This window comes from Passer domesticus, chromosome 6, assembly GCF_036417665.1.
Source record: "Passer domesticus isolate bPasDom1 chromosome 6, bPasDom1.hap1, whole genome shotgun sequence".
Classification (NCBI taxonomy): Eukaryota; Metazoa; Chordata; class Aves; order Passeriformes; family Passeridae; genus Passer; species Passer domesticus.
Genome location: NC_087479.1, coordinates 869795 through 895175, shown reverse-complemented (window position 1 = coordinate 895175; position 25381 = coordinate 869795). Strand labels below are relative to the sequence as shown.

At 51.8% G+C, this 25381-nt stretch overlaps 1 protein-coding gene across 6 annotated transcripts in view; it reads right to left on the bottom strand.

Annotated features, from left to right (window-relative positions):
- The window catches only part of TOGARAM1 (TOG array regulator of axonemal microtubules 1), a 32809-nt gene extending 7537 nt beyond the window's left edge, over positions 1 to 25272 (bottom strand). For 2 of the 6 annotated variants that reach the window (XM_064422757.1, XM_064422761.1), the window contains exons 1-17: positions 23649 to 25272; positions 18747 to 18903; positions 17724 to 17852; positions 16755 to 17051; positions 15355 to 15596; positions 13654 to 13886; positions 11672 to 11772; positions 11017 to 11097; positions 10599 to 10762; positions 9616 to 9790; positions 9356 to 9514; positions 7453 to 7597; positions 5919 to 6024; positions 5343 to 5578; positions 2498 to 2656; positions 1289 to 1415; positions 1019 to 1137 (exon numbers count right to left, since the gene is read on the bottom strand). In XM_064422757.1, coding sequence (XP_064278827.1) covers positions 1019 to 1137; positions 1289 to 1415; positions 2498 to 2656; positions 5343 to 5578; positions 5919 to 6024; positions 7453 to 7597; positions 9356 to 9514; positions 9616 to 9790; positions 10599 to 10762; positions 11017 to 11097; positions 11672 to 11772; positions 13654 to 13886; positions 15355 to 15596; positions 16755 to 17051; positions 17724 to 17852; positions 18747 to 18903; positions 23649 to 25220 — 4202 coding nt within the window. In that variant the 5' untranslated portion in view covers positions 25221 to 25272. Of the gene's footprint in view, positions 1 to 1018; positions 1138 to 1288; positions 1416 to 2497; positions 2657 to 5342; positions 5579 to 5918; positions 6025 to 7452; positions 7598 to 9355; positions 9515 to 9603; positions 9791 to 10598; positions 10763 to 11016; positions 11098 to 11671; positions 11773 to 13653; positions 13887 to 15354; positions 15597 to 16754; positions 17052 to 17723; positions 17853 to 18746; positions 18904 to 23648 lie in introns of all 6 variants that reach the window. The other 4 variants (XM_064422758.1, XM_064422759.1, XM_064422762.1 and 1 more) reach the window with 4 other exon arrangements.
- Between the last annotated feature and the right edge of the window lie 109 nt (positions 25273 to 25381).

Genomic DNA, 25381 nt, shown 5'->3' with positions numbered 1-25381 from the left:
TCCGTGGGGCTGTCTCTGCTCAGGGCCTGGCTGCACCTGGTGGGTGATGCAGAAACGTCTTGTGCACATCAGGGGCATTGATTTGGGGTGAGAAGAGCCTGTCATGTTGGAATGCCTGGGCACCCCTGGCTGCAGAACTACCTGGGATATCCTGGATGGGCAGTGACCCCTGAAATAATTGTACTTGTGTGTATGCATACATATATATATATATATGTATGTATGTAAAATGTACAGATATGTGTGTTTAAAGTTCAAATGTACTCATTTGGGCATCAATCAAATTATATGGAAGAAGGAAGAAGGGGTGGAATGTCCTGGGGTAATGCATTATGTCGTTGTGTTCATATCTATCTGAGCCCAAAAATGGCTGCTGTATATCCAAGACCTAAAAAAGGTCAATGTAAAACCTGTAAGAAGATAAAACAAAACTAAAAGTGGTCAGAGCATGATCTAAACCCTCCAGCATCCCCAGTGAGGGTCTAACTAAGTCCTTGGTGTCCATAGTTGTGTACAAATGAGCAATTTGTGCTGTGGCTCCAACCAGGAATGGTTTTTCCATGAGTCTGAACAGCAGCATCTGGGATGATGCTGCCATGGCTCCATTGGATCTACACTGCCCAGAGCAGCTGTGGCTGCCCCTGGATCCCTGAAGTGTCCCAGGCCTGGCTGGACAGGGCTTGGAGCAGCCTGGGACAGTGGGAGGTGTCCCTGCCATGGCTGGGTGGGCTTTGAGGCCCTTCCAACCCAAACCACTCCATGACTCTGTGGCTCCACACTGTGAATTCCAGGTGGTTTTTGTACTCTGTGTATTTCATAGATGGTCAATAGACAAATTAACTTCAAAGTGCACAAAGCCATTTTAATATAACTGGTGACTCTATTTAAGAGTTTCTCTGGAACAGGTCAAGACTTTGCTTTTCCTAGAGGGATGTTTAACTTCCCCAGCCCTGTGTGACTCTTTCTGTGCTCCCTCCTTGGCCAGGTTCCTCACAGGATAAGCACTGGAGCTCCTTACCTGTCTGGGATGATGGGAGCATCTCTGCAAGTAGAGGATGACCTCAAATGTCCAACGTTTCCAGTCTGGGAATGCCTTCCTTTGGCTGAGGGTGTATCCAAGGGCATCTCCCCCAGGCCCTGCACACAGGTACAGCAGGAATTCAGGAAATCAGGGACCAAGGGAACCACAGGGAATTACTGTGGGTGCAGTGCTGCAATTGTCTACACCCAAGAGCCCCCAGGACACCTCCACCTGCCCCAGGTGTTACACAAGAGCTTTCCCACACACCTTCTCTCGTAGGCTGCCAACAGTTTCCTTAATGTAAGGCAAATCCTTGGGTGGCACAAACTTCTCCAGGGTTTTATCCAAGTCAGGATGAGCCATCATGCTGAAGAGCATCCTCCTCCCGTAGTACCTGCAGGGAGAGCACCAGGACATCCAGAACAGGGACTGGCTTTGTCACTGGGCCATTCCAGGTGTGTGATTCCAAAATGGAAAGGTGCAGGGAGACTGTGTCCAGGGCAGGGAACAGAGCTGGGGAGGGGCTGGAGCCCCAGGAGAGGCTGAGGGAGCTGGGAAGGGGCTGGAGAATTCCTGAGGGAGCTGGGAAGGGGCTGAGCCTGGAGCAAAGGAGGCTCAGGGCTCCGCACAGCTCCTGCCAGGAGGGGACAGCCGGGGGGTCGGGCTGTGCTCCAGGGAACAGGGACAGGAGCAGAGGGAACGGCCTCAGGCTGGGCCAGGGCAGCTCAGGGTGGGCACAGCAGGAATTCCCCATGGAAAGGGTGCTCAGGGGCTGCCCAGGGAGGGTTGGAGTCCCCAGTCTCCCAGTTATTGGAGGTCTTTTCCAACCTCAGTGGTTCCATGACTCTAAAATTGCTGTCGACATGAGTAACCAGACCCCTCTCCATCCTCCCTCAGAGGATGTGCTCAAGGATCACTTTAATTAACTGACCCAATTAATGAGAACAGCCTTCCACAGTTCTGCTGGCTTTAACCAGGGTGGTCCAGCCTTGTCAGGCACGGATCAGCTCCAGGTGTGGATTCCAGAGCCAGCATTCCCTGTGTGGCTGCCTCTCCTCTGTGCCCAGCACAGCACATCCTCTGAGCCCCCTCCTCCTGCAGCCAGGGCATGTGGGAGGTACCCAGGTGATTTCTGCCACAGGCACTACCCTAACAGTCCTGCCAGTGCTGGGGTAACAGCTGAGGTTTGTTTGGAAGGGACCCTAAATCCCATCCCCTTCCACGGGCAGGGACACCTTCCACTAGCCCGGGGTGCTCCAGGCCCATCCAACCCTCACTGCTCCCCAAAGCCTTTTCCCTCCTAACCCATCCTGCCCAGAGGGCACAGCCCCAGGGCAGCTGGGCTGTGTCCCCAGGGAATGCTCACCCCACAGCCCCAGGGAATGCTCATCCCCACCCCCAGGGCACTGTCCCTGTGCTCTCCCCAGCCCCAGGGCACTGTCCCTGTCCCCAGGGCACTGTCCCCGCAGTGCTCACCGTGTTTGCTGGGAGCTGTCCTGGGCAAACCTGGCGATGGCAGGCAGCAGCCTCTCGGCCAGGGGCCGGCCGCCGGCCAGGACGCGCTCGGGGCCCAGGCGCTCCACGATGTCCCCCAGGTGCTGGGCTGTGCATCTCCTCACGGCCGAGTGCAGGTGGCTGGGGAGGGAAGGAGGCCTGAGGGACAGCCCCACGCGCCTGCCAGCCGAGCCCAGCCCTGCAGCCAGGGATCCTGGGCACACCTGGCAGGGGCAGGCACCTCCAGCCCAGCCCTTCTGCCCCGCCATGGGCAGGGACACCTTCACTACACTTCTTGTTGGATACAGGCCGGGGGGGGTTGGAATTTCAGTTCTAGTTTTCCTTCAGATAACTTCATTTCACAAAGCATATGACTGTTATTTCAATGAGCTCTATGAAAAACCAGTCCCTGTGCTCAGAGACATCCTGGGCACTTGACTAAAACTGACTAAAGCAAATTGACTTGATATCACTTTAAAATTGACTAAAACAGTGCTCAATCGACTCCTAAAGTTCCTGCAGGAGTCTCCTGATCCCTGATTTGTACAACATAAACACCTGTGCTGATGCAAAGGGGAGAACAGCCAGAATCAGCTTCAAACTTGTGCAGCAAATGATCCTTTTATCTAAATCCTGCTGCCCCTGCTCATCCCACTTGTGCTTAGGAACAAAATCCTACAAAATAACTTCTCCAATTTAATATTTGGATTAAAAATGCTACTTTGAGGACAATTTGTAACTCCTGCTGCACTTTCCAGGGGAAAACAAGAACTGAGAGATCTCCATGAAGCAAACAAGCCCCTGCTCATGGAAACAGCTGGAAAACATTTCTGTGCACACAACACCTTAGAGGTAAACACAGAGCATACAGGTAAGAAACAGGATTTTAAAGTTCCTGCAGTAAAATCACTCTCAGCTCTATCCCTGAAATCATGCTCCTGGATCATGACTCTACTCAGAGCATCCCAGACTGGCTTGGGAAGGGACCTGAAAAAAACTCATTTTGTTCCAACCCCTGCCATGGCAGGGACACCTCCCACTGGAATGATTCTTGTTGGTAAGGTCAAACCCAGCTTTGGAGCTGATGAGGAATCAGTATTTCTGTCTGGTCAGGACTGCCAGCATTAGAGTCATGATCACAGAGGGCTGGAAAGGAGCTGAGCAGAAACCAGGTACATTTTAAGAAGTCCCATGAATTGTAAGTGACACCATAATTGAAGGATTATGTTGTGGTGAGTTTAAGCAACTCAGCCCAACTTAGAGAGAACATCCCTTGTGGAATTACAGCTGTGTCAAACAATCCTCTTCACTTCCTACTGAGACACAGATTTCCCCATATTCCTGGTCACAGCCTCTGGAGCTGCCCTGTGCTCCAGGAGCTTTCCTGCTGACATGGCCAGAGCTTCCTGAAGCCAGGCCCAGAAAAGCTGCACCTTCAGGCCATGCCCTGATGTGTTATCCATTAAAAACATCCTGTACTCTGTGAGTTGGAAAGTCTGAGCTGTGAACAGATTAATCTGTGCCCAGAGGCAGTATTCAGCTCAGTTCTGATGCCTTAGCAGAAACCTATACAAACTCACCAAGAGGAGGGGACAAACCCCTACAGAAAACCCCTGAGCAGGTGAGTTTGGATCTGCCTGGGAAGGTGGGAGCTCTGGCACAGACAGCTCTGCCCAGGAGGGCCAAGGGTCTCTGAGCCAAGGAGGGAGAACCCAAAGAGGGCACTTCCCCTTGCTGCTGACTGAAAGCCATGGGCACTTACTGCCTGCTGCTCCTGAATTCACAGTCATGGAATCAGCCTGGTTTGGGCTGGGAGGGACCATAAATCCATGGGCAGGGACCTTCCACTACCCCAGGCTGCTCCAAGCCCCGTCCAGCCTGGCCTTGGGCACTGCCAGGGGTGGGGCATCCATCCCAAGCCAGTCTGAATCCCAGGAATTCATCAAGAATGGAAATCCCAAGGCTGACTTTTGCCTTTCAGTTTAAAGAGCAGGAAACTGCAGTAGAGCTGTCAGGAGACAGAACCCATGGATCCCCCAACAACCAGCTGCCCAGGAAACAAAAGAGAACATTTTCAACTCTGAGGATTGGAGCTGTGCAGGAAATCTGTGGAGAGATTTTGAATGGAGCACCTGGAATGTGTCATGAAGAGGAATGGAGCCTGGGGCATGTCACCAAGGGGTGGCAGAGAAGAGAGGAAGCACCAGGGGCTGCACCCAGCTCAGAGGTGGTGAGCAGTGAATGAGGGTGGAAAAGGAAAACAGACTGAACAGGGCCAGGGAAATAAGGGAATTAACTCCAGAAAAGAATGGCCACCAGCACTGAGAAGGAAATTAAAATGCAGACACAAAGGCTCAGCCTAGAGAGGAGGAATGAAGCAAGAGAGATGCAGCTAGAGAACTGGAAGTTATAAATCAGTTTTCTAAATAAAGAGAGATGCTCAAAACTGGCCAAGGCAGGAGCTGACTGCAGAGCAAAGGAGGAAAAGAAAGAACATCATGTCAGCTTTACCAGGCAAAGCAAAACAGCAGCTCCCCAAGAATACACAGTGACAGCAAATAAAATCACTGAAGTGGTGCAAAACAGCCAGAAAATACAGCAAGCTCCCAAATCAACAGCCAGCCTCTTACATAATGCACAGAAAGGAACAGAGGGGCTTTAATTCAATTTATGCCAACAAACATTGCCCTGGGTAGAGGTTTAGCACAGCTGATTTACTGCTTTTCAAATTTCTGTCTACTGTACTCTAATTTGATGTTAAAAAGCCTACATTTGATAAATTTACTCTATTCACAATATTCTTTATAAAGTCTTTATAAGAAATTACCTTTGCCCTCCATTTATAAGAGAACAAAGTGCACGTGCTGGAGTCACATTATTAACCATGGCCTTCAGTGCCTTGTCTACCTCTTCCCTTATAAAAGTGTTGGATTCCCCAGCTTTGTGCAAAAGGACTTTTACTGCATTATCTAGTTCTTGATCCATGCTCTTTTTCAGGTGGGTGAACAAATCCCCTAAACAGACCACAGCAGCTCGAGAAACACCTGAGCGTAAATTCTTGACCTGCACACAGGAAAAACCCAAAAAACAATGAATAATGTTGGTCAGAGAGACTTTAAAATAAATATTCATGTTTGCCCTTTGTCATTTTTAAGTAACATTAAAAACAACTCAGAAACACATTTCTAACTTGATTCACAATGGGTGAGAATTAAAATACACACTCATAAAAATGTTATAAAGTTAAAATCTACATTTTCTCAGCCTCTGAGTCTCAAATCATCCTTGAGACAGTCCAGTTGAGGAAAACTCGCCAGAGGTGAGCATAAATCACTTCAGAGAGCTGTAAAACACATATATACACACAGAGAGCCAGTGGAATATTCTGATAGGAAAATTTAACCTCTTGAGCCACAGCCAGAGTTGTTTCGTGGAGCTTTGCAGTCAGAATAGGGGCATGGTAGGCAGACAAGCACCTGACAAAGTTCAGACCTTCAATTTTCTTCTCCCTGTGTGAAAAAATAATATTTAATTTCCATCCATTTGAAAAGTCTCATTAAAATATTCAAGTGTGGAATTCTAAGGAATCAAATAGCAAACAAATTCGATGGTAAAATAAAGCAATGAGAAATAATCCCAGAATGGTTTGGGTTCAAAAGGACTTTAAATCCCACCCAGTGCCAGCCCTGCCATGGCAGGGACAACTCCCACTGCTCCAGCCCCAGTGTCCAGCCTGGCCTTGGGCACTGCCAGGGATCCAGGGGCAGCCACAGCTGCTCTGGGCACCCTGTGCCAGGGCCTGCCCACCCTGCCAGCCAAGAAACAAAGCAGGAAACTCTTTCCAAGCAAATCTGTCTTTTCCTGCAGGACTGTCCCAGCACAGCAGCCTCTCAGCAGAGTGCCACAGTTCTGATCCCAGCTGGCACCAGTGGCAATTAAAGGATCTGTTCCCTTCCCCAAACTGAAGGCAGCAGCTCTGGAAGCACATCCCAAGTCAGGAAGCACCCAAGAGATGCTTTTATTGCATACAAAACACCAAGGATGAGCTGCTAATTTCACACAGAGCACCTAAAGGAGGCTCTAATTCCACAGAGAACCCCAAGGCTGGGCTGATAATTCCACACAGCACCAGAAAGGTGCTGGTGGTGCCTCTGCAGCCCTTCAAGACAAACTCTCCAAGTCTCTGAAAGCCCAGTTCCCATCCCTAACTTACAAAGCTCCTTTAACCTCAAACTTGACTGAAACCCCTTGTTGGATTTAGTCCTTTTCTGACCCAGAGATGGGGTAACTGAGAGGTGTTTTAAAAACTTCTATTTTTAAGAACTTTTATAATTTTAATTATAATATAATATTTCATTGTAATTAATAATAATTATTATTTAATTATAATTTAAGAACTTTTATATTCACATAGTGTGAAGGGGCTAACAGCGGGTGTGTTAGCTAAAGGAGCAAGAAGAAGCTGAGAAGAAAGAAGAAGCTGATAAGGAGCTCTCTTCTCCAAGGCTGTAACCAAGGAGACCAAGAGAATTGAGGGGCTGAAGAAAGATAAGAACTTCACAGCTGCACGAAGTACATTTAGAAAGTTAGTTAAGTCACTGTGACTTTTCACCAATGGTGTTATGTTGATTTATTGTATCCAATAGTTAGGGTAGAAGAAGCATAAACAATTAAAAAGTGTATAAAAAGTCAGCCATGTTCGATAATAAAGTGTTGCCATCTGAGACTGCTTGTGGTCTCTGCTTTGTGTCGTGACTGCCTCGACAACGACAACACAGTATGTATTTGCTCACATACAAACACATACTAAGTAAACCTTCTGTCAAACTTTAAAAATTCGCTACAGATCCACTCCCCCCCAGTTTCCCCCTCTGTCAGAGTGCCTGGCTGTCCTGCCCCGTGGCAGGGTCTGCCAGCCAGCTGTCCCCTGCACGCACCAGTCGTGGTCAGCCAGCAGCGCCAGCGCCTCGGCCAGGGCGGGCTCGGGCCGGGGGAAGGGCAGCAGCTCGGCCGGGTCCAGCACCTCGGGGCTCTGCGTCTGCGGCGCCTCCCGGCAGCGGCCCCGCGCGGGGCACGGCTCCTCTGGGGACAGGGACAGCGTCAGTGGCACAGCGGCAGCCACACGGGACACGGCAGCAGTGACACAGCGGCAGTGACAGGGGACACGGGATCAGTGACACAGCATCAGTGACAGGGGACACAGCACCAGTGACAGGGGACACGGGATCAGTGACACAGCACCAGTGACAGGGGACACAGCAGCAGTGACACAGCATCAGTGACAAGAGACACAGCTCTGACAGGGGACACAGCAGCAGTGACAGGGGACACGGCATCAGTGACAGGGGACACGGCATCAGTGACACAGCATCAGTGACAAGAGACATAGCTCTGACAGGGGACAGCTGTCAGTGACACAGTGTCAGCGACATGGGACACAGCAGCAGTGACACGGGACACAGCTCTGACACGGGACATGGGATCAGTGACAGGGGACACGCCGTCAGTGACAGGGGACACAGCATCAGTGACTGACAGGGGACATGCCATCAATGACAGGGGACATGCCATCAGCGACACAGGACACAGCTCTGACAGGGGACACGCCATCAGTGACAGGGCACACAGCACCAGTGACAGGGGACACAGCATCAGTGGCTCTGCCAGCTGCAGGCACAGAGCAGACTGAGGCACAGAGTGCTGCAGGACACGGGGCTGGCAAAGCACACACAGTGCCAGCCTGGCTTGGGCAGCAGGAGCTGCAGCCCCATCCGTGGGCAGGGACACCTCCCTGGTCCTGGTGCCCCCAGGTTCAGCCCTCACGTTGTCCACGCTCTGCACTGCCCTGGTGTGTGACTCTGAGCTCCACACGCAGTGCCAGCAGCTCTCCTCACAGCTCAGGCACACACAACAATCCTTTTCCAGCCCACAACCAAGGACACCGCTGCAGCTCCAGCCCCAAAGTGCCACCACCAGGGGAGGGAGGAGAGCAGCCTGGGAGGGTGGGACTGCATCCCCTGGAGCTGGAACTGGGCACTGAACCAACATGGAAATGCACCAAAGCTCATCAAAGTGTGAGAACTCCTGAGCAGGGCCCAGCTGGGGTGCAGCCACGGCCGGGCTCTTGTGCTGCCCGAGGTGTGTCCTGTGAGGCCTTTAATGAATCCCTGCTTTGTTCTGTAACTCTGCCCAGCTCTGCTCCAGGGAGCCCTCAGGCAGCAGCACCATGCCAGGCCAAGCCCTGGCCTTGGACACTTCCAGGGATTCAGGGGCAATTGAATTTACATTAATGAAACTCTGACTGATTCAGCCTCAATCAGTCAGAATGTCATTCATGTAAATTCAATTTTGCACACAACCTTCACTTTTACAGTCACAAACACAAAGGCAGTGGTTGTTTAATGTAAAAACAGATGCACAGTGTGCTAGTAACATCATAAACCTTGAAGAGACACTAGACAAATTCTGGCCACCTTTGAGCACCATCAGGTGGAGCTTCTACTCTTAACATTTTCCTGCTGGTTATTTGAAAGGCAATTCAGTGCCAAAATGTACCCAGAAAAGGGGTTTTGGGGACAAGAGGGAGTCAGTTTGCTATTAATGCATTGTATCATTTCAGATCCTGATCAAACTAAAAACCTCTGTTTAATGAAACTCCCTAACAGATTCTAGATGAAAAGTGATCAACTGAATCCCCAATGAGGAATTAAATCCCCTCCAGCCCCACAGTGCTGATCTTCCAGAGCACCTGAGAACTGTCCACTGCACAAATAAATTGTATTTTGGAACTCTCCCACTCCACCTACCCAAATATTTTAAGAGTTTACTGTCCCAGCTTACCAGAATCTAGCAAGGATGAACACTTTGACCTCTTCAAACTGGATGTTCTTTTCAGGGAAGGGTTCAAGGCCACGTTTTCTAAGGACAAAGATCCATTCCTTGGCGAGGTCAGTAAATCCCCACAGAGACTAAACCCTAGGAAAGAAGGAAATGGCCAACCTACAATAAAACCAAGTTAAAGCCCAGTATCACCAGCCCTGATTTCCATCTCAGCAGCACTGAACAGGGAATATTCATTAAAGACAAACCCTCATCCTCACTTTCTGCTGTGAGTTTCTCTGGTTCACTCATACTCAGTCTAATCCTTTCCCAAGGGAACTCCTCCTTCCCTTCCAAGTCTTTGCCTTCCTGCTGCTCTTTATGGTTGTGTTCTTTGTCTTCTTTCCTCCTCCTCCTCAGCTTCTCCTGAGCAGATTTTGACAAGGTCACTTTTATCTGCAAAAAAAAAAATCAAGCATAAGTTACCCCAGAACTGAATCCCCAGTTCCTGACGCTGGCCAAGGTCCGCACGGAAAATCAGGATTTTCTCTGATCTGACCCTTCTCTCTCTTGTGTTTATGACACTTTTTGTGCCTCAGGAAAACTCAGCAAATAAATTTAATCCAGTTAAATTTAAATTCAGTTTAATAAATTTAATAAATTTACTGATTTGAATCTGATCCTGCCAAGGGTTCACATGTTCAAGGAAAATCAAAAAATTAAGACACTGTAAATCATTAACTTCGAGTTTCAGTATTCTTCAATGTTATTCTAAAGGCTTGCAGAAGGAGTTCCATTTCAATGTTTTTTGACTTTGTATCACACTTCACTCAGATAAATCTTGCTCCATTTACATTTGTAAATGTTTTTAACAAATAGCACCACTCCTCAGAAACCAGATTATGGCCCAATATTCAGGAAGGCTTTTAAGAAAAACTTCTGATTGGAGCTGGATTAATTCATCCCTGGGGAAAACCAGACTTGATCCCACCCAGCCAATCCCTCCTTCCACACCTGCTTGTGCTGTGGGAGTCAGGGAAGGCATTTCCCAGCCCCACTCTTCCTGCAGCCCCTCTGCAGGGATCTGAGCACGGTGGGAAGCTCCTGGCACACCCATGTGCCATCCTCCAGGTGGCACCAGAGAAAATCAGGAGCAGCAGCTCGAAGGCTTTGGATTCTCCAATCAACACAGGGACTGTGAGTGAGCAGGGCTGGCTTCACCCCACTCCCCAGGTGAGAAGGCACCAGGCTGGGCAGTTCTTACCTCTCCTTCCTTCCCTGCAGGGGAACTGGAATGGGAAGGGCTGTTCTGCTGGAAGCTTCTCCCTGGGGCTGCCTCTGCTCCCTCCCTGGCACCCTGGCCATCCCCATTGGCCACACAGGGCATGGACTGGCTGGCAGCTGGGGCAGGAGGGCTCCCAAAAACACCTGGAGGGCAGAACACGGGTTACAGGCTGCTCTGGGATGGAAGGGACAGCAAACCATCTCAGTCCAGACTGGAACTGTCTGTCCAGGAACTGCAACACTTTCAAACATAATTCTTTGTGCTCCCATTGAACTGGGGATTGTGAACGAGCTACACCATGGTACAGATCTTTCTGTTCTTTTCCCACTCTCCAAAGGCACATTTGCCCTCATTTCATAACTCAAACAGACACGGGATGATTTTGGGTCTGTAGTACCTTTGCCAACAACAGCAGCATCTTCAGATGTGAAACCCAGCTCATCCTTTGGTGCAAAACCAGGCACTGACTCTGCAGGGCCTGAAAGCACAAAGGGCACTCACTGTCCATCATGCTGATTATGCTTTGGGATGTGTTTCATCCTCCTCAAATGTCACCCCACATCTGAACTGATCCCTTTCCTGAACCAGGGCATTGTCAGGCACTGAAGCCAGCAGGATCTGTTGATCCCATATGAGGGATGCTCACATCCACTGACAGGAGCCTGGAGCCAGGCTGGGAGAGCTGGGAATGTTCCCTGGAGAGGAGAAGGCTCCAGGGAGAGCTCAGAGCCCCTGGCAGGGCCTGAAGGGGCTCCAGGAGAGCTGCAGAGGGACAGGCATGGAGAGAGCCTGTGGACACAGCTCCTTCCCTTCCTCCACCCAGCAGAAGCAGAACTGATTAAACACCAACAATCCCCCACAGTTCAGGGACCTGTGGTGCCCTGGGAGGGTGACACACTCCAGCAGCACTGCACCTCAATTCCCACAGGAAATGAGCTCCTTGCAAGCCTGGAATCCCAGCTTGGCCCCAGAGCAGCTGCAAGCTCCCTCTGTTAGGAGCAGAGGGACGTGGGCTCATTCTGGCCCCCCAGGTGAGCACTGACAGGACATACCTGTGCTGGGGGGGTGCTCTGCCCCCTCTGTGCCTCTGGGCCTTGCTGGAGATGGCTTTGCAGGATGGGATTTGCTGCCAAGTGCTGGAAAAGTGTCTGACCTGTTCAGATAAACACATTTCATAGGTGCAATTCTCCACAATGGTCAAAGCCCAGCCAGAAAGAACAACACATTTCAGTTTCTCCATGGCAAAACTATTGCCAGTATTCCCACAAATGTTCACACTGAGCAGGAACAGAACTCAGTAGGAATTATTTGATGAACAGGCCCATTATGAAGAACACCCCAAAGAAAACCCTTATGAGGAAACCTTACACTGGGACTAAATTTAGGACACACCCATAAAGTAAGGAATTGTTTGGCCTGGGGATTGATGATGCTGGTTCCAACCTGGCCAAGCAGAGTGACCAAACCCTCCTGCCACAGCAGGAATGAGCTGCTCCCAGCTCAGTGGCCAGCAGAGACATTGACCAGGAAAGTGCTCTTATCTACTGGAATAATTTAAATTATTTTTAATTTCAAGTGGTTCTCTGGATATGAAAGATGATGGAACCCAGAGCCAGTGCAATACCCACAACTAAAGACTCTTCTGAGCTCCAAGGGAAGGCCCATGCTCCAGGAATGTCCCTGATTCCTGCATCCCATCAGCCATGGCACTTTATCAGCACACAAACCAAACCTTTCCCAAAGCAAACATCCCAAACTCCCTCTCCTGGTGCCCAGCCACAGATTGGGAACTGACAATGCCACTTTGTGCCAGTGCTCACAAACCCCCCGAGCTCAGCTCCCTTGTGAGCATTCCAAGGCTCCAGTGGCACCTGGCAGGGACTCTGTCACTTCTCCCAGGCCGGGGTGACTGCCAGGTGTCCCCTGTGCTCCTGGCTGCCTCAGAACTGCAGTGGTGAGGGTGCACTGAAGCACCAAGCACTGCATAATGGACGTGGCACTGCCCCACAGAGCCTGGCCCAGCCCAAACCAGCACACCCAGGGCTCCACTTGACTTCTGAGGCATCACACATGTCAGTGTGGCATTTTAAAGGTTCCTTTTAAAAATGTGATTCAGCAGTAATGCACACGGGGAAGGGAGGTGAATATAAATTAGTTCTGAGCTGCACAACTGAAAACTTGCTGTTTGTGAATCACTGCAGGCTCCTTCTGCCTCAAACCCTCTTGCTTTTTATGTTCCCCCTTTTGCTTTCTGTTGTCAATGCAGTTCAATGTCAGTTACGTGGAAGGTTCCCTGCTCATGGCAGGGCTGGAATTAGGTGGTTTTTCAGGTCCCTTCCAACCCAAACCCTCTGGGAGTCTATAAAAGGTGCTTTTAGCACACACAAAAATATCTTCAGAGCAGAGCTACAAAGAGCTTCATCATGGACTCTGAGAGCAAAGGAGAATTTTGGACTGGAAAATTTGCAGAATTCCTCAGAACTCTTTTTATTCCATTAAACAATAGTTTATACTGCTCATAACCAGCTGGGTTATTGCCTTTTACAATCAAAGCAGCACTTGTCACCACCCAATTTCTATTTAGAAGAGCTCTGGCAAGGCATTTTAAATTCACAATTATCTCTCAGGAATAAATGGAACCAGCTCTTGATCCACAAGAAGAAACATCTGCATTGTCTTCTTCCTCTCAACAAAGCCAATTCAATTTGCAGGCTGTAATAACCCAACCTTATCCTTCCTCTTCACTCTTGTCCTTCTCACTCCCCTGTTCAGCTCTGGCCATGTTCCTGCAGTGCCAGGGAATGTCCTTACCAAATATTAATGTTTCTGGCACTGCCCCCTGCCCTGGCCTACTGCAGCTTCACCTTGGAAGCCAGAAAAAAACAGAATAATGCCATAAAGCAGCTCTTGTCATTTTAGAGAGGAACATAATCCACACAGAAAAATCAGGCTATTAAGCAAGGCAATCCTGTATCATGATTTAACCAAGGCTGCGTGGAGGGTCCAGGCTGAGGTGACACCCAGTGACACTCACATCACTCTCCTCCTGGGGGGCAGCGTGGCCACGGGGGAGCCCAGGGACTCCTGGCTGGAAATGCCACTCTCTCCAGTGGAGGTGGCCCCGGGGGAGGAGCCCAGGGAGGGGCAGTCCCCGGGAAATTCCAGTTTCACCGCCGAGTCGGGGCTCTCCAGCTCTGCCATGCTGCTGCTCAGCTTTGCCCTCTTCTTGGCTGCGCTGCTCCGCAGGGACCTCAGGGAATTCTGCATCTGGACAGGGGGGAAAAATGAGAGGGGACACTCACTGCAGAGGGAAAAAGGTTTTCAGCTAAATAAAAATTATTTCAGGGAATTCTGCATCTGGACAGGGGGGAAGAATGAGAGGGGACACTCACTGCAGAGGGAAAAGGGTTTTCAGGTAAATAAAAATGACCTCAGGGAATTCTGCATCTGGACAGGGGGGAAGAATGAGAGGGGACACTCACTGCAGAGGGAAAAGGGTTTTCAGGTAAATAAAGTCTGTTTCTGAGAGTTCAGCCCAGTCCCTGGGGTGCTCAAGGCTCTGCTGGGCAGTGTGATCACCACTCACACGGTTTTTGGGGGATTGTAATGATCCCTCTCCTGGTTTCACACAGAATCACTGGGCTGGAAGAGACCTACAAGTGATTCTGTGAATTCTGTGTGAAACCAGGACAGGGGTAATGTGTCAGGGACACAGAATTCACAGAATGACCAGGTTAGAAGAGACCTACAAGATCACTGAGTCCAACCAGCCCCAACAGCTCAACCCAACCCTGGCCCCCAGTGCCACATCCAGGCTGTTTTTAAATACACCCAGGGATGGTTTAAAACCACCTTCCTGGGCAGGCAATTCCACTACTGGACCACTTTTTCCACAAAGAACTTTTTGCTAATATCCAACCTAAATTTCCCTTGGTGCAGCTCAAGGCTGTGCCCTCTGGTTCTGTCAGTGCTGCCTGTTTCATTTCACAAGAACAATCATCCTGTGAGCAAACACAGCCCCACAGCAGTGCTGCAGCCCAGCAGAGCACAGGGACAGGTTCCTGCTAGAACACACCAACTGCTCTGTGCCTTTCAGTGGGTTAAGGTGGGGTCTGATGGCTGCCAGCACAGTGGGACCTCAGGCTTTTCCCAGCAAATCTGCACATCCTAAAAGCAGAACAGCTTGGAAAGGACCTTAAGGATCATCCATCCCAGCCCTGCCAGGGCAGGGACACCTCCCACTGTGCCAGGCTGCTCCAGCCCCAGTGTCCAACCTGGCCCTGGGCACTGCCAGGGATCCAGGGGCAGCCACAGCTGCTCTGGCAATTCATCCCAGACCCTCCCAGTCAGGAATTCCTTGCCAATATCCCACCTAAACCCCCTCTAAATCATGCAATCAGTGCCCACCAAGCAGAGATCCTACTGAAATGAGCAGGAAAATCCATAATTATTAGAGTTTAAAGCTGCAGCATTCTCCCCTCTTTTTGCTGAACATTTTTCATGTTAGAAATTCCTCCTCTGTTTAACACCTCAGGTTCCTTTCAGTGGGATGGAAGGTACAGAAAGGCAAAGCCAGCAAGTCACAGAATCCCAGACTGGTGTGGGGTGGAAGGAACCTTGAAGCTCACCTTGTCCCAGGGGCAGGGACACCTCCACCAGCCCAGGCTGTCCAAGCCCTGAGTGCTTCCAGGGACAGGGAGCACTGACCAAAGTGCACCTCTCCCATTTCACCCACCTCTTCTTGGTCCAGCTCCTCAGGCTCCAGGCGCAGCTCTGCCAGCCCTGCTGCCAGCCCCGTGCCCTCCCTGCTGCCAGGGGGCTCCCGGGGGCTGGGCAGGCGCGGGATGGGGGGCACGGGCCGGGCCCCCCGCAGCCCCTGGGCCCTGCCCAGGGCAGCCCTCAGCTGCAGGGGGGGCTTCTCCAGCTGCAGGGAATGCTGCTCCAGCTGCAGGGAATGCTGCTCCAGCGGGCTGTCCCCTGGAACACACAGGGACTGTCAGGGACAGCGCCAGGACAGACTTCACCTCTCACTTCTGTGTCTATAAAAGTCCTTCTTGCCATTCCATGGCAGTTCATTCTGTTAAAAACACACCTCTGCAGGCTCAGGTATCAGTTTATTCTACTTTTAGTGTCTCCTTCCTTTAGGAAAATATAAATGAGTGTTTCATGCATGTGCACACCAATATAGAATCAAAATATCCTCAGCTGGAAGGGAGACACAAGGAGCACCAAAGTCCATGCACATGCCCTTAGTCCCTTCAAAAAGTAATTAACTTTTTTCATTAAGAGAAAAACACTCATCCCCAAACTTCCATGGAAGGTGCTGTAACAACAAAGGTACTCCAAAGAACCAGAGAAAATCAAAATGCATATGGAAAACGTGGTAAGTGATAAATACAATAACAAATAATAAAGCAATAAATACATCTACAAGGCAGAGTCACATTCCAGGGGCAGGAAATTCCCAAAGCATTCAGTTGGAAATTTTCTATATATGCACAAAAATATGGGTCTCAGTGAAGATGAAATTTCGAACAGATTTCTTTAATCAGTGCAAAATTCTGTGTGGAAATTGTTCCTTTGTCTCAGAAACCTCCTGAGTGATTAGGAAGCAGTTTAACCTAAACAGAGAGTAAAGGTATTTTTACCCAGGGGGGTGGAACTGGATGAGTTTTAAGATCTCTTCCAAACCAAACCATTCTGGGATCCCATGATTCAAATGAAGAGGCAAAAAGGCAAAATGCACTGAGTGACCCTTCTCTTGCACATGGATTAACTGGGGTTTGAACAGTAGCAGCTATTTCTGTACTGACTGTCCCTAGAAGTGCTCCATTTTGGGGTTTATTTGTGTTGGAAGACAGCCCTTGCCCCGAGGCATTAAGAAAAGCAGAGCTGTAGGTATTTTGCTTCATGACAAATCCAAAGGCTCCACTTTTGAAGAGACGCCTGCAGGGATGTGAGCAGTGAAACCATAAATAAATAAGTGAATAAATCAATAAATCCCTCCCATTCCTAACTGCACCTGAGGCACTGCCCAATTCCCTCTCACCTGCCACTGTGGATTTTCTGACCACGGAAAGATCCCTCAAAATACAACCCCCAAATCCCTTTTTATCACATTGAGACCATTCCCACCTGTGTTGTCTCCTGGCTTTTGGCTGAGCAGCTGCTTCTGGCACCCAGGCTTAGGCAGCCCCTGGAAGCTTTTGAGGGGCCAGGAGCTGGAGAGGCCCCTGGGATCCTCCTGGGACTGCCCTGCAGAGGCAGCAGGAGCAGAGAGGTGCTTGGGGCTGTTCCTGGGGGACGACAGGGGGAAGGAGGGCAGGATGAAGGTGCCCTGGCTGCCACTGGCACCTTGGAAGGACATGCTGGGCTCTGCCTGAGTGCAAAAACTTCTCTGGGTCTTGCTGGAAAAGCTGAGGCTGGAACAAACTGAGCAAAGGAAAAGAGATTGTGGTAACTGGGTCTTGAAATAACAATTTATCATTAAATAATACACCATAAGAATGATTTCCAGTGAAATAATGCACCATAAAAATAATTTCCAATGAAACAATCAATCATTATTTATAATTATTATTTCATATTATTATTTCACATTATTATTTCCTATTATTTCAATATTATCATTATGATTTCAATATTTCCAATGAAATAATCTATCATGAGAAATTATTAATTTCCCATGAAATAATGCCCCATGAGGCAGTCAGAGCCTCAAGGTTTTGCCCAAGCAAGGAGACCAATCAACCAACTTCATTCTGCAAACTGCATTCCCTCCATACATGAGTTTAAGCCTAAAAATGATTTCTCAGGCATGTTTTGGAGAGCTATATTTAAAAAACAGAGTGATGCAAGTAGATCAAATACTGCTGTGATCCTCCCACAGCAGCTCCTTTTCTCTGACACCCTGACACAGTCAGAGATCAAAGGTGGGGCTGTGAATTAACAGCCACTAATTAACTCTCACAGGAAGGAGGAGCCATCTGGACGGGCCTGAACAACCTTTCAGTAACAGTTTCAATTTACTGGGGAAGCAAAGGAACAGGGAGACAACTCCAAAGTGACACGGCCTGCCTTAGGCCACTGGCAGAAGCCACCTACCTTTGTCCTGCTGACAGCTATTCAGTCCCAAAATCTGCAAATCAGAGCCCACACTGCCACTCCTCCCACGTGGGCATCCGAGTGTCCCACACTTCCCTGAAATCTGGGGCTGGTGAGAGCCCAGAGCACCTTGCAACAGAGAACACAAAGAACCAAATCAATATTCACAGATGGTGCCCAACAGAGAATATCCAGTAATATTTCACATGGAATGCAGACTGTGTGCAGCTCTGAGTGGGAAACACACTCCCAGTACTTCATTCCAGAGTCTCTAAGCAACCCCAAAAAGCAGCTCAGAGGGAAAAGGGAAAAGGACTGGCTGCTCTTCCAGGGCACTGCTCCAGCTGGGAATTGCAGGGGGGCAAAAGAACCCCCTGGAACAGTCCCCTCTTTGATTGTGTGACAGTGAAGGGCAGCAAACACCTTCAAACCCAAGGGAGCAAACTTGGCAAGGCCAGGACTCCCCACAGGGGGCAAGGACAGAGCCCAGGGCCACGGGACACAATCCCTCAGGTCTGGTCTTGCCCAGGCTTTGCAGATCCTTCTGAAATGTGCCAGCCAACAAGAGGCCAGCCTCTGGGAATCACTCCAAGAGAAGCAAGTCCAGCTTGCAAATGCCCCACGTCCTCTATTGATTTCATTGATCTTCTCCAGTCATGGAGTAATCTCTAGGAATCAGAACTCTCCTTTGAATGACAAAAGCTGGGGAATTCTAGGGACTGTTTGTAGGTTTGATGTGGCCTTTTTGTAGTTGTTCACTTACTGATTTTTTGAGAGCATTCAATTTTTTCTGTTGAAGAGGCCATTGATCAATCCAAATTGGCTGATTGGTTTTCTAAGGTAACTTCAGAGTGGCAGGAGTTGTGGTTTCCATCAAAAACCCACTTCTACCTTCACTCCCCATTGGGACAACACCTCTCTCCCCCATACTATGATGGGGCTCTCTACAAATTCACTTCCCACACTGAAACACTAAAATCTGCATGCCTTGGCAGCTGCAGCAGTCCCTGTGGCCCCACTCACCAGCACCAAGGGCAGAGGGCTCAGAGTTCAGCTCCACAGCGGGCTGGAACAAAGTCCTGGAAGCTCTGCTCCTGCTGCAAAGCAGCTCATCCCTGCCTGGGATGCCCTGCGAGGGCCGCAGCCTCGCGGAGTGCAGGAGCTCACTGGCTGCAGCCAGCTGCAGGGAGAAGCAAAACCAGCTGTGTGAAATGACAGCACAGTCACCAACAGTTACACACAAGCTTTGCTTTCCCACCTACCCAATATCCAAATATTTTAAGCATTAGAAAGCATTTTAGCTGTTTTGCAGATCTTACTAAAATACAGGTTAAAACTACTCACGCTGAAAGGGAAATAAAACCCCAACAAAACACACTGATAAAGAAATGAACTATTTCAAGAATTAAATTTTAAAAATTAAACATTGACCATTTGAATTATGTGGTTTAGATGGGAAGTGTTTAAATACACAACAGAACCCCAAAATCCCAGAATGGAATAACCACACACTCCAGATCTTTGCAAACCACTCACCCTAGTCAAAAACTGTACCTGGCAACACCAGCAGCTTTTACTGAGAACTGGCTACAGGTAGGGAGAAAATCTCAATAACACTAATTTTTAACAAAGAAAATGTCATGCTTTAAATAGATTCTGATTTAATTACCAAAATGAGTGATTTAAATCATTCCCAAGCTGTATTTATTCTCCTCTCCCTTCTGAGGGACACAGGAGGAAGAGAAGAGCAGGAAAATGCTGAAGTGGTTTATTCCAGGTTATTACAAGTTGGGATAAAAGATATGAGACCTTGGCATTCCCACTCCTGCAATCACCAAACATCATTCCAGCCACAGATCCTTCAGTCCATAATGAAATATTCCTTGTACAAACCACCCCAGCCTGGTTTCAGCTGGGAGAGAGGGAATTTTCTGCTTAGGAGCTGGTACAGGATAAACTTTCATTCCATTTTCCCATACAGACAAAGCCACATATGCAGAAGGAATAAACTCCAACAGTGCCATGACTGTACAGCTTCTCTCAGCCGTGCCCACCCCAGCTCCAGGAGTGAAAACTCTGCTTCCCTGTACCCAAATTATAATTACAGCATTGCAAATTCACTGAACACAGGCTTGGAGGAGGTGGGAAATACAGCAAACCCACAGCTGCCAGATGCTTCCCTGGGATAACAAATCCCAGCAAAGGGATTTCTCAAAAGGGTTCAGATTCCTTTAAATTCCACAAATGTTGGAAAATACCTGAATCCATCCACCACAGGAACTGGTAACTTGGTTATCAAAGCACAGCCCTTGAGAGTGACCCATGATGGAATCCTGGAATGGTTTGGGTGGAAAGGGACCTCAAATCCCATCCCATCCCATCCCATCCCATCCCATCCCATCCCATCCCATCCCATCCCATCCCATCCCATCCCATCCCACCCCATCCCATCCCATCCCATCCCATCCCATCCCATCCCATCCCATCCCATCCCATCCCATCCCATCCCATCCCATCCCATCCCATTATCCCATCCCATTATCCCATCCCATCCCCTGCCCCAGGCTGCTCCAAGCCCCCGTGTCCAAGCTGGAATCACAGCAAACATTCCCTCCCTGCATCCCTTCCCTGTGCAGCTGTGCCACCAAAGGTGCTGCTGATCCAACACCAGCAGCATCAGCAGTGCTGTCCCAGAAAGAGACCAACACCACACAAAGACACAACAACATCTCTCCAGAATCCTCTCCCAGCTCCAGAAAAAGCAGGGCTCAGATCCCAGAAGGACACCCAAGGAAGGGACACCTTTGTCCCACACACTGCTCACCCTCTGTGCCCCTCTGACCCTTGGAAAACAAAGAGGTTTTGTTCCATAAATCAGATTTCCATTTCCCAGGTCATCTGAACACTCCACAAGGCCCAGCTATAATTTTCTCCAGTTATCAGATCAATATGGAAATGAGAAGATTTCCACACAAAGTGAGGGGAGATCCCAGAGTTCACATGAACTTTGTGGAAGGCCTTGAATGTCCAGTGAAGTGTTCAAATGTTCCTCTTTCCCCCAAAAGGACCCTGTGGGCACCCAGAGGTACCTTCAGCAGCAGGGAGTGGCCTGCAGGGTCTGTGTGTCCCAGGGGTAACTTTCACCCTGCAATATTCAATATTCAATATTCCAACCTGCCCTGGAACACCTGAACACCTCCAGGGATGGAGAACCCAGCTCTGCAGAGGCTGCCAGACAAACCCCTGAGGTCCATGTGCCTTATCTACCTTTCCTTTTCAGTACACATTAACTTACACATGTTTTACTCACACCTTATCTGATTAGGAAAGTCTAGACCCAGCCTTGGACAGCCACCCTGTAACATGACCCCAAAAATACTGGCAGGGAAACAGCTTTAAACATTAAGCTGCTTCCATGCATCCTTTCAGCCACAGAATGACTCCAAAAGTTAATTTTTAAGCAAATTCATTTCAAAGGAATGTCTGAATTAATAATTAATATTTGACATGTCCAGAAACCAGTCGACTGCCTGAGATTTATGCATGATAAATGCATTTTCCTTACTGAGGGAGCTAAGGGCAGCTGCAGGGCTAACTCCCCACACAGATGCTGGCTGCTGAGGGCCCAGGGACAGGAGCTTGACACACAGCCCCTGGAATGTCCTCAGCCCAGGGAACACCAGCCACGTTTGCATTCCCAGACTGACAACACAACTCACCTTCCTGCACCCAGGACAGATCCATGGAATGTCCTGAGCTGGGGGGACCCACAGGGATCATCCCAGACCCCCACCAACCCCACCCTGGCATCCCTGGCAGCTCCTGGAGCTCTGGCAGCCTCGGGGCTGTGCCCATTCCCCGGGGAGCTGTTCCAGTGCTGATTCCGCCCTCTGGGGAAGAGCCTTTGCTGAGCTCCAGCCTGACCTGCCCTGGCCCAGCCCCAGCTGTCCCCCCTGGTCACCAGCATCACAGGACAGTGTCCCCTGGCCCAGAGGGCTTCAGCCAGATGTGCTGAGACAAAGGATCGGGATGTGAGGAAGGAGCAGCAAAGGTGTCAACGACAGAGTCAGGTAAATTCCACCATTAAACCACCCTGGTGTTTTAAGTTTCCTTTACAGTAACTGGGACTGGACTCCAATTCATCCTGTGCCCAATCGGGTTCCCACTGCCAGAGGGCAGGGATGGGTGGGAGATTGGGAATTGGGAATTGCTGGCTGGGCTGGGATTGCCAGAGCAGCTGTGGCTGCCCCTGGATCCCTGGCAGTGCCCAAGGCCAGGCTGGGCACTGGGACACCCTGGCACAGTGGGAGGTGTCCCTGCCATGGCAGGGCTGGCACTGGGTGGGGTTTCAGGTCCCTTCCCACCCAAAGCATTCCAGGAACTGGTGATTTACCCCACCTCCAAAGACATTTTACACACCCACCAAACAGAACCATAAGCTCCTTGCTCTCTCTCCCTCTCTGCAGGGCTGGAATCTCCTCCCACGTTACAGAGAGAAACACAAGCACAGGTACAGAGGGTTCCTTCCTCTCAGAAAAGGACCAGCCCCAGAGCCCTTCCCTGACTTCCTTGGAGAGGGGCTGTCCCAGGCAAGGATTGTTCCTCCTTTCCAAGCCCCAGCCAGGTGTTGGTGCCTGTATTAACTTGCTTTTTGTTCACAGCTGCAGAAAACCAGCAGGGCTTGGCCCAACCTCCCAACAGAACACTGGCACTGGATTGTGTTGGGTTTTTTTTACAAGCTGTATTAATTAATACTGAAAAACTGTTCCAAAAAGGAAACCCTTCTTGCTCCAGAGTTGTTTCCTGCACACCTTGTTGTCCCAACCCAGATATCCCAAGGGAACTGATTCACCCGCTCAGGAAGACACAGATGTCTTTAGGAGCCTCAGGGGAGGGAACACAGGCACCAAGGAAAGAGATGAGCATTCAAGTCTAGGCAAGGTTTGACAGCCCAGAAACATGAAGTGAGTTTATTTGGTTAAGAGCCTGCCCCAGAGCCAGGCTGCAGAGGAGCCCTCCCTGCCCATGACCTCATCCAGCCCAGCAACAAGTTACCAAGCAACGGAGAACTAAAATCTGAGTGCGCAAATGTGGCACTGAGGAGTCTGCTCTGCACAGCCTCGCGTTTCCTGAGGAGCTGCTTGCTTCAGCCCCCTCACAGGACATCCAGTTATGACAAATCAGATGTGTCCACTTTAAAAAAAATAGCCCATAGCACACAGAAAAAACACCTCACAGAGATACACCCCCACATGTGGGATCCAGAACACGTCACAGAACCACTGGCAAAGCAAAAAGAACCTGGACAGTTTTCCAGAGCTTCCTCCCCTTTCAGCTGCCGACGTGGTCAGTAGGTGATTACACCCAAAATCCTTATTCCAGCCTGACCTACATTTTTCCTGGCTGGATCAGCCCAGGGAGCAAGAGCCACCCAGGCACTTGGCAGCCAGCAGGTCTGTCCCAAAGAGCCCTGGCTCAGCCCCATCCCGCAGCTCTGCCTCCAGAGCCTGAGCTGGAGGAGTTGCTCAGTTTCCCCCCAAACAGGAAACGCTCTGCAGTCAGTCCCACACCTTGAAACACAAACATACAAATAAAGGCTGTTTTCCCTGGTTTTGTGCTCATTCCCAGAGGTTCACCTGACATTGCTGACATGTCAGTCATGTCACTACTGTCAGACCTAAGGAGTGTCTCAGGTAGTCCAGCTAACCTCATAAAATATTCATATTTTTTGTTGTAAGTGATAAGTAGTCTGGTAAATTGGTTGGCTGAATCCGGCATAAGGAATTCCGAAATTTACCTTCCCAGAGCGATCCGAGTGTACAGACCCACGAAACAGCATCCATACCTCCCAAACACCACTTAACGAGCCCTGACACCTCCTCTTCCAAACACCTTAAGGACAAAGGCACCCGGGCAGTTCCATACCTGCTCCACACCCTTCTCGACGGGCATCCTCACCCCGCAGCCGCCTTCCCCGTCGGCAGCCGGCTCGTTCTCCCAGGGCAGCTTGTTTTTGCCTCTGCCGGCGCTCAGGACCCTCCTGGGGCTCGGTGCCCGCGGGGCACAGGCGGGGCCGTGCAGCGCATGGCGGGGCTGCGCGCTGCGGCTCCGGCTGCCCATCAGCAGCCACTCGGTGTCGGCGCCGGGCGGCGGGCAGGGCCCGCGGCAGCGCCCGGACGAGGGCAAGGGCACGCCGTACTCCACGAGCCCCTGCTCGCCCAGCCGGGGCAGCACCCTCCTGGCCAGCCGGGCCCGCACGGCCAGCGCCACGCCCGCGCCGCCGGCCCGCAGCTCCAGCGCGTCCAGGGCGCGGAGCAGCGCGCCCGCGTTGCCGGGGCCCAGCGCCGAGGCCAGCGCGGCCAGCGCCTCCATGGCAGCGTGCCGGACCCTGCGCTTGGCGTCCAGCAGCGCCGGCGCCAGCGCGGCCGCCAGCTGCGGCAGGTCCAGCTGGGCGGCGGGGAAGGCGAGCAGCGCGGCGATGCACGTGTTGAGCAGCTCCTCGCGGAGCCGGGCGCTGCGGTGCCGCAGCAGCCGCTCCTGCAGCAGCAGGCGCAGCACGGCCCGCGGCCCGGCCGCCGCCATCAGCCGCAGCAGCAGCCGCCCGCCGTCCCGCCGCATGGCCGGCTGCGCGTCGCCGAGCGCCCGGGCGGCCGCGCACACCAGCGGGGCCAGCACGGCGGGGACGCGGCGGCCGAGGCGCAGCGCCAGCAGCCGGGTCACCTCCAGCGCGCCCCGCGCCACCGCGAAGTTGGGGTCGTGCAGCAGCGCGTCCAGCAGCGCGATCAGCCCCAGCAGCGCGGCGGCGGGCGCGGCGCCCAGCGCGGCGGGGCTGCAGCCCTCCACCGCCCGCCGCAGCTGCTCCACGGCCTGCGCGCGGCCGCGGTAGTCCCGCCGGTCCAGCAGCCGCGCGCGGAGCTCCGGCGGCACCAGCCACAGCTCCGGCCCCGGCGGGGCAGCGTCCTCAGCGGGGCCGCGGGGCTCCGAGCCCGGCCCGTCCTCAGCGGGGCTGCGGGGCTCCGAGCCCGGCCCGTCCTCAGCGCGGCTGCGGAGCTCCGAGCCCGGCCCGTCCTCAGCGGGGCTGCGGGGCTCCGAGCCCGGCCCGTCCTCAGCGGGGCTGCGGAGCTCCGAGCCCGGCCCGTCCTCAGCGCGGCTGCGGAGCTCCGAGTCTTCCTCCGGGCCGGGCGGCTCCGTGCCCGAGCCGTTGTGAGCATGGCCGGGCGGCTCCGTGCCCGGGCCGTCCTCAGCGGGACCGGGGGGCTCCGTGTCCGAACCGTCCGGAGTGGAGCCGGGGGCATCCGTGCCCGGACCGTTCCAAGCGGGGCCAGGGGGCTCCGTGCCCGGACCGTTGCGAGCGGGGCCGGAGGGCGCCGTGCCCGGACCGTTGTGAGCGGGGCCGGAGGGCGCCGTGCGGTGCTCAGCGCCCTGCGCGGAGCCGCCGCGCTGCCAGGCCCGGCCGCGGCCCCGCGGAGCGGCGGCTCCGGGCGGCGGCTCCGCCATGGCCCGAGGCCGCGGCCATGGGCGGCCCTCAGGCCCCGCCCGGCAACGCCGCCGTCGCCAGGGGGCGCCGCGTGCCGCGCCGGCGCGGGGCCGACCACGCCGCGGCCAGCGGGGGGGGGGGGACGCGCGTACCTCCGCTACTTCTCCTCAGGCCGCTGCGG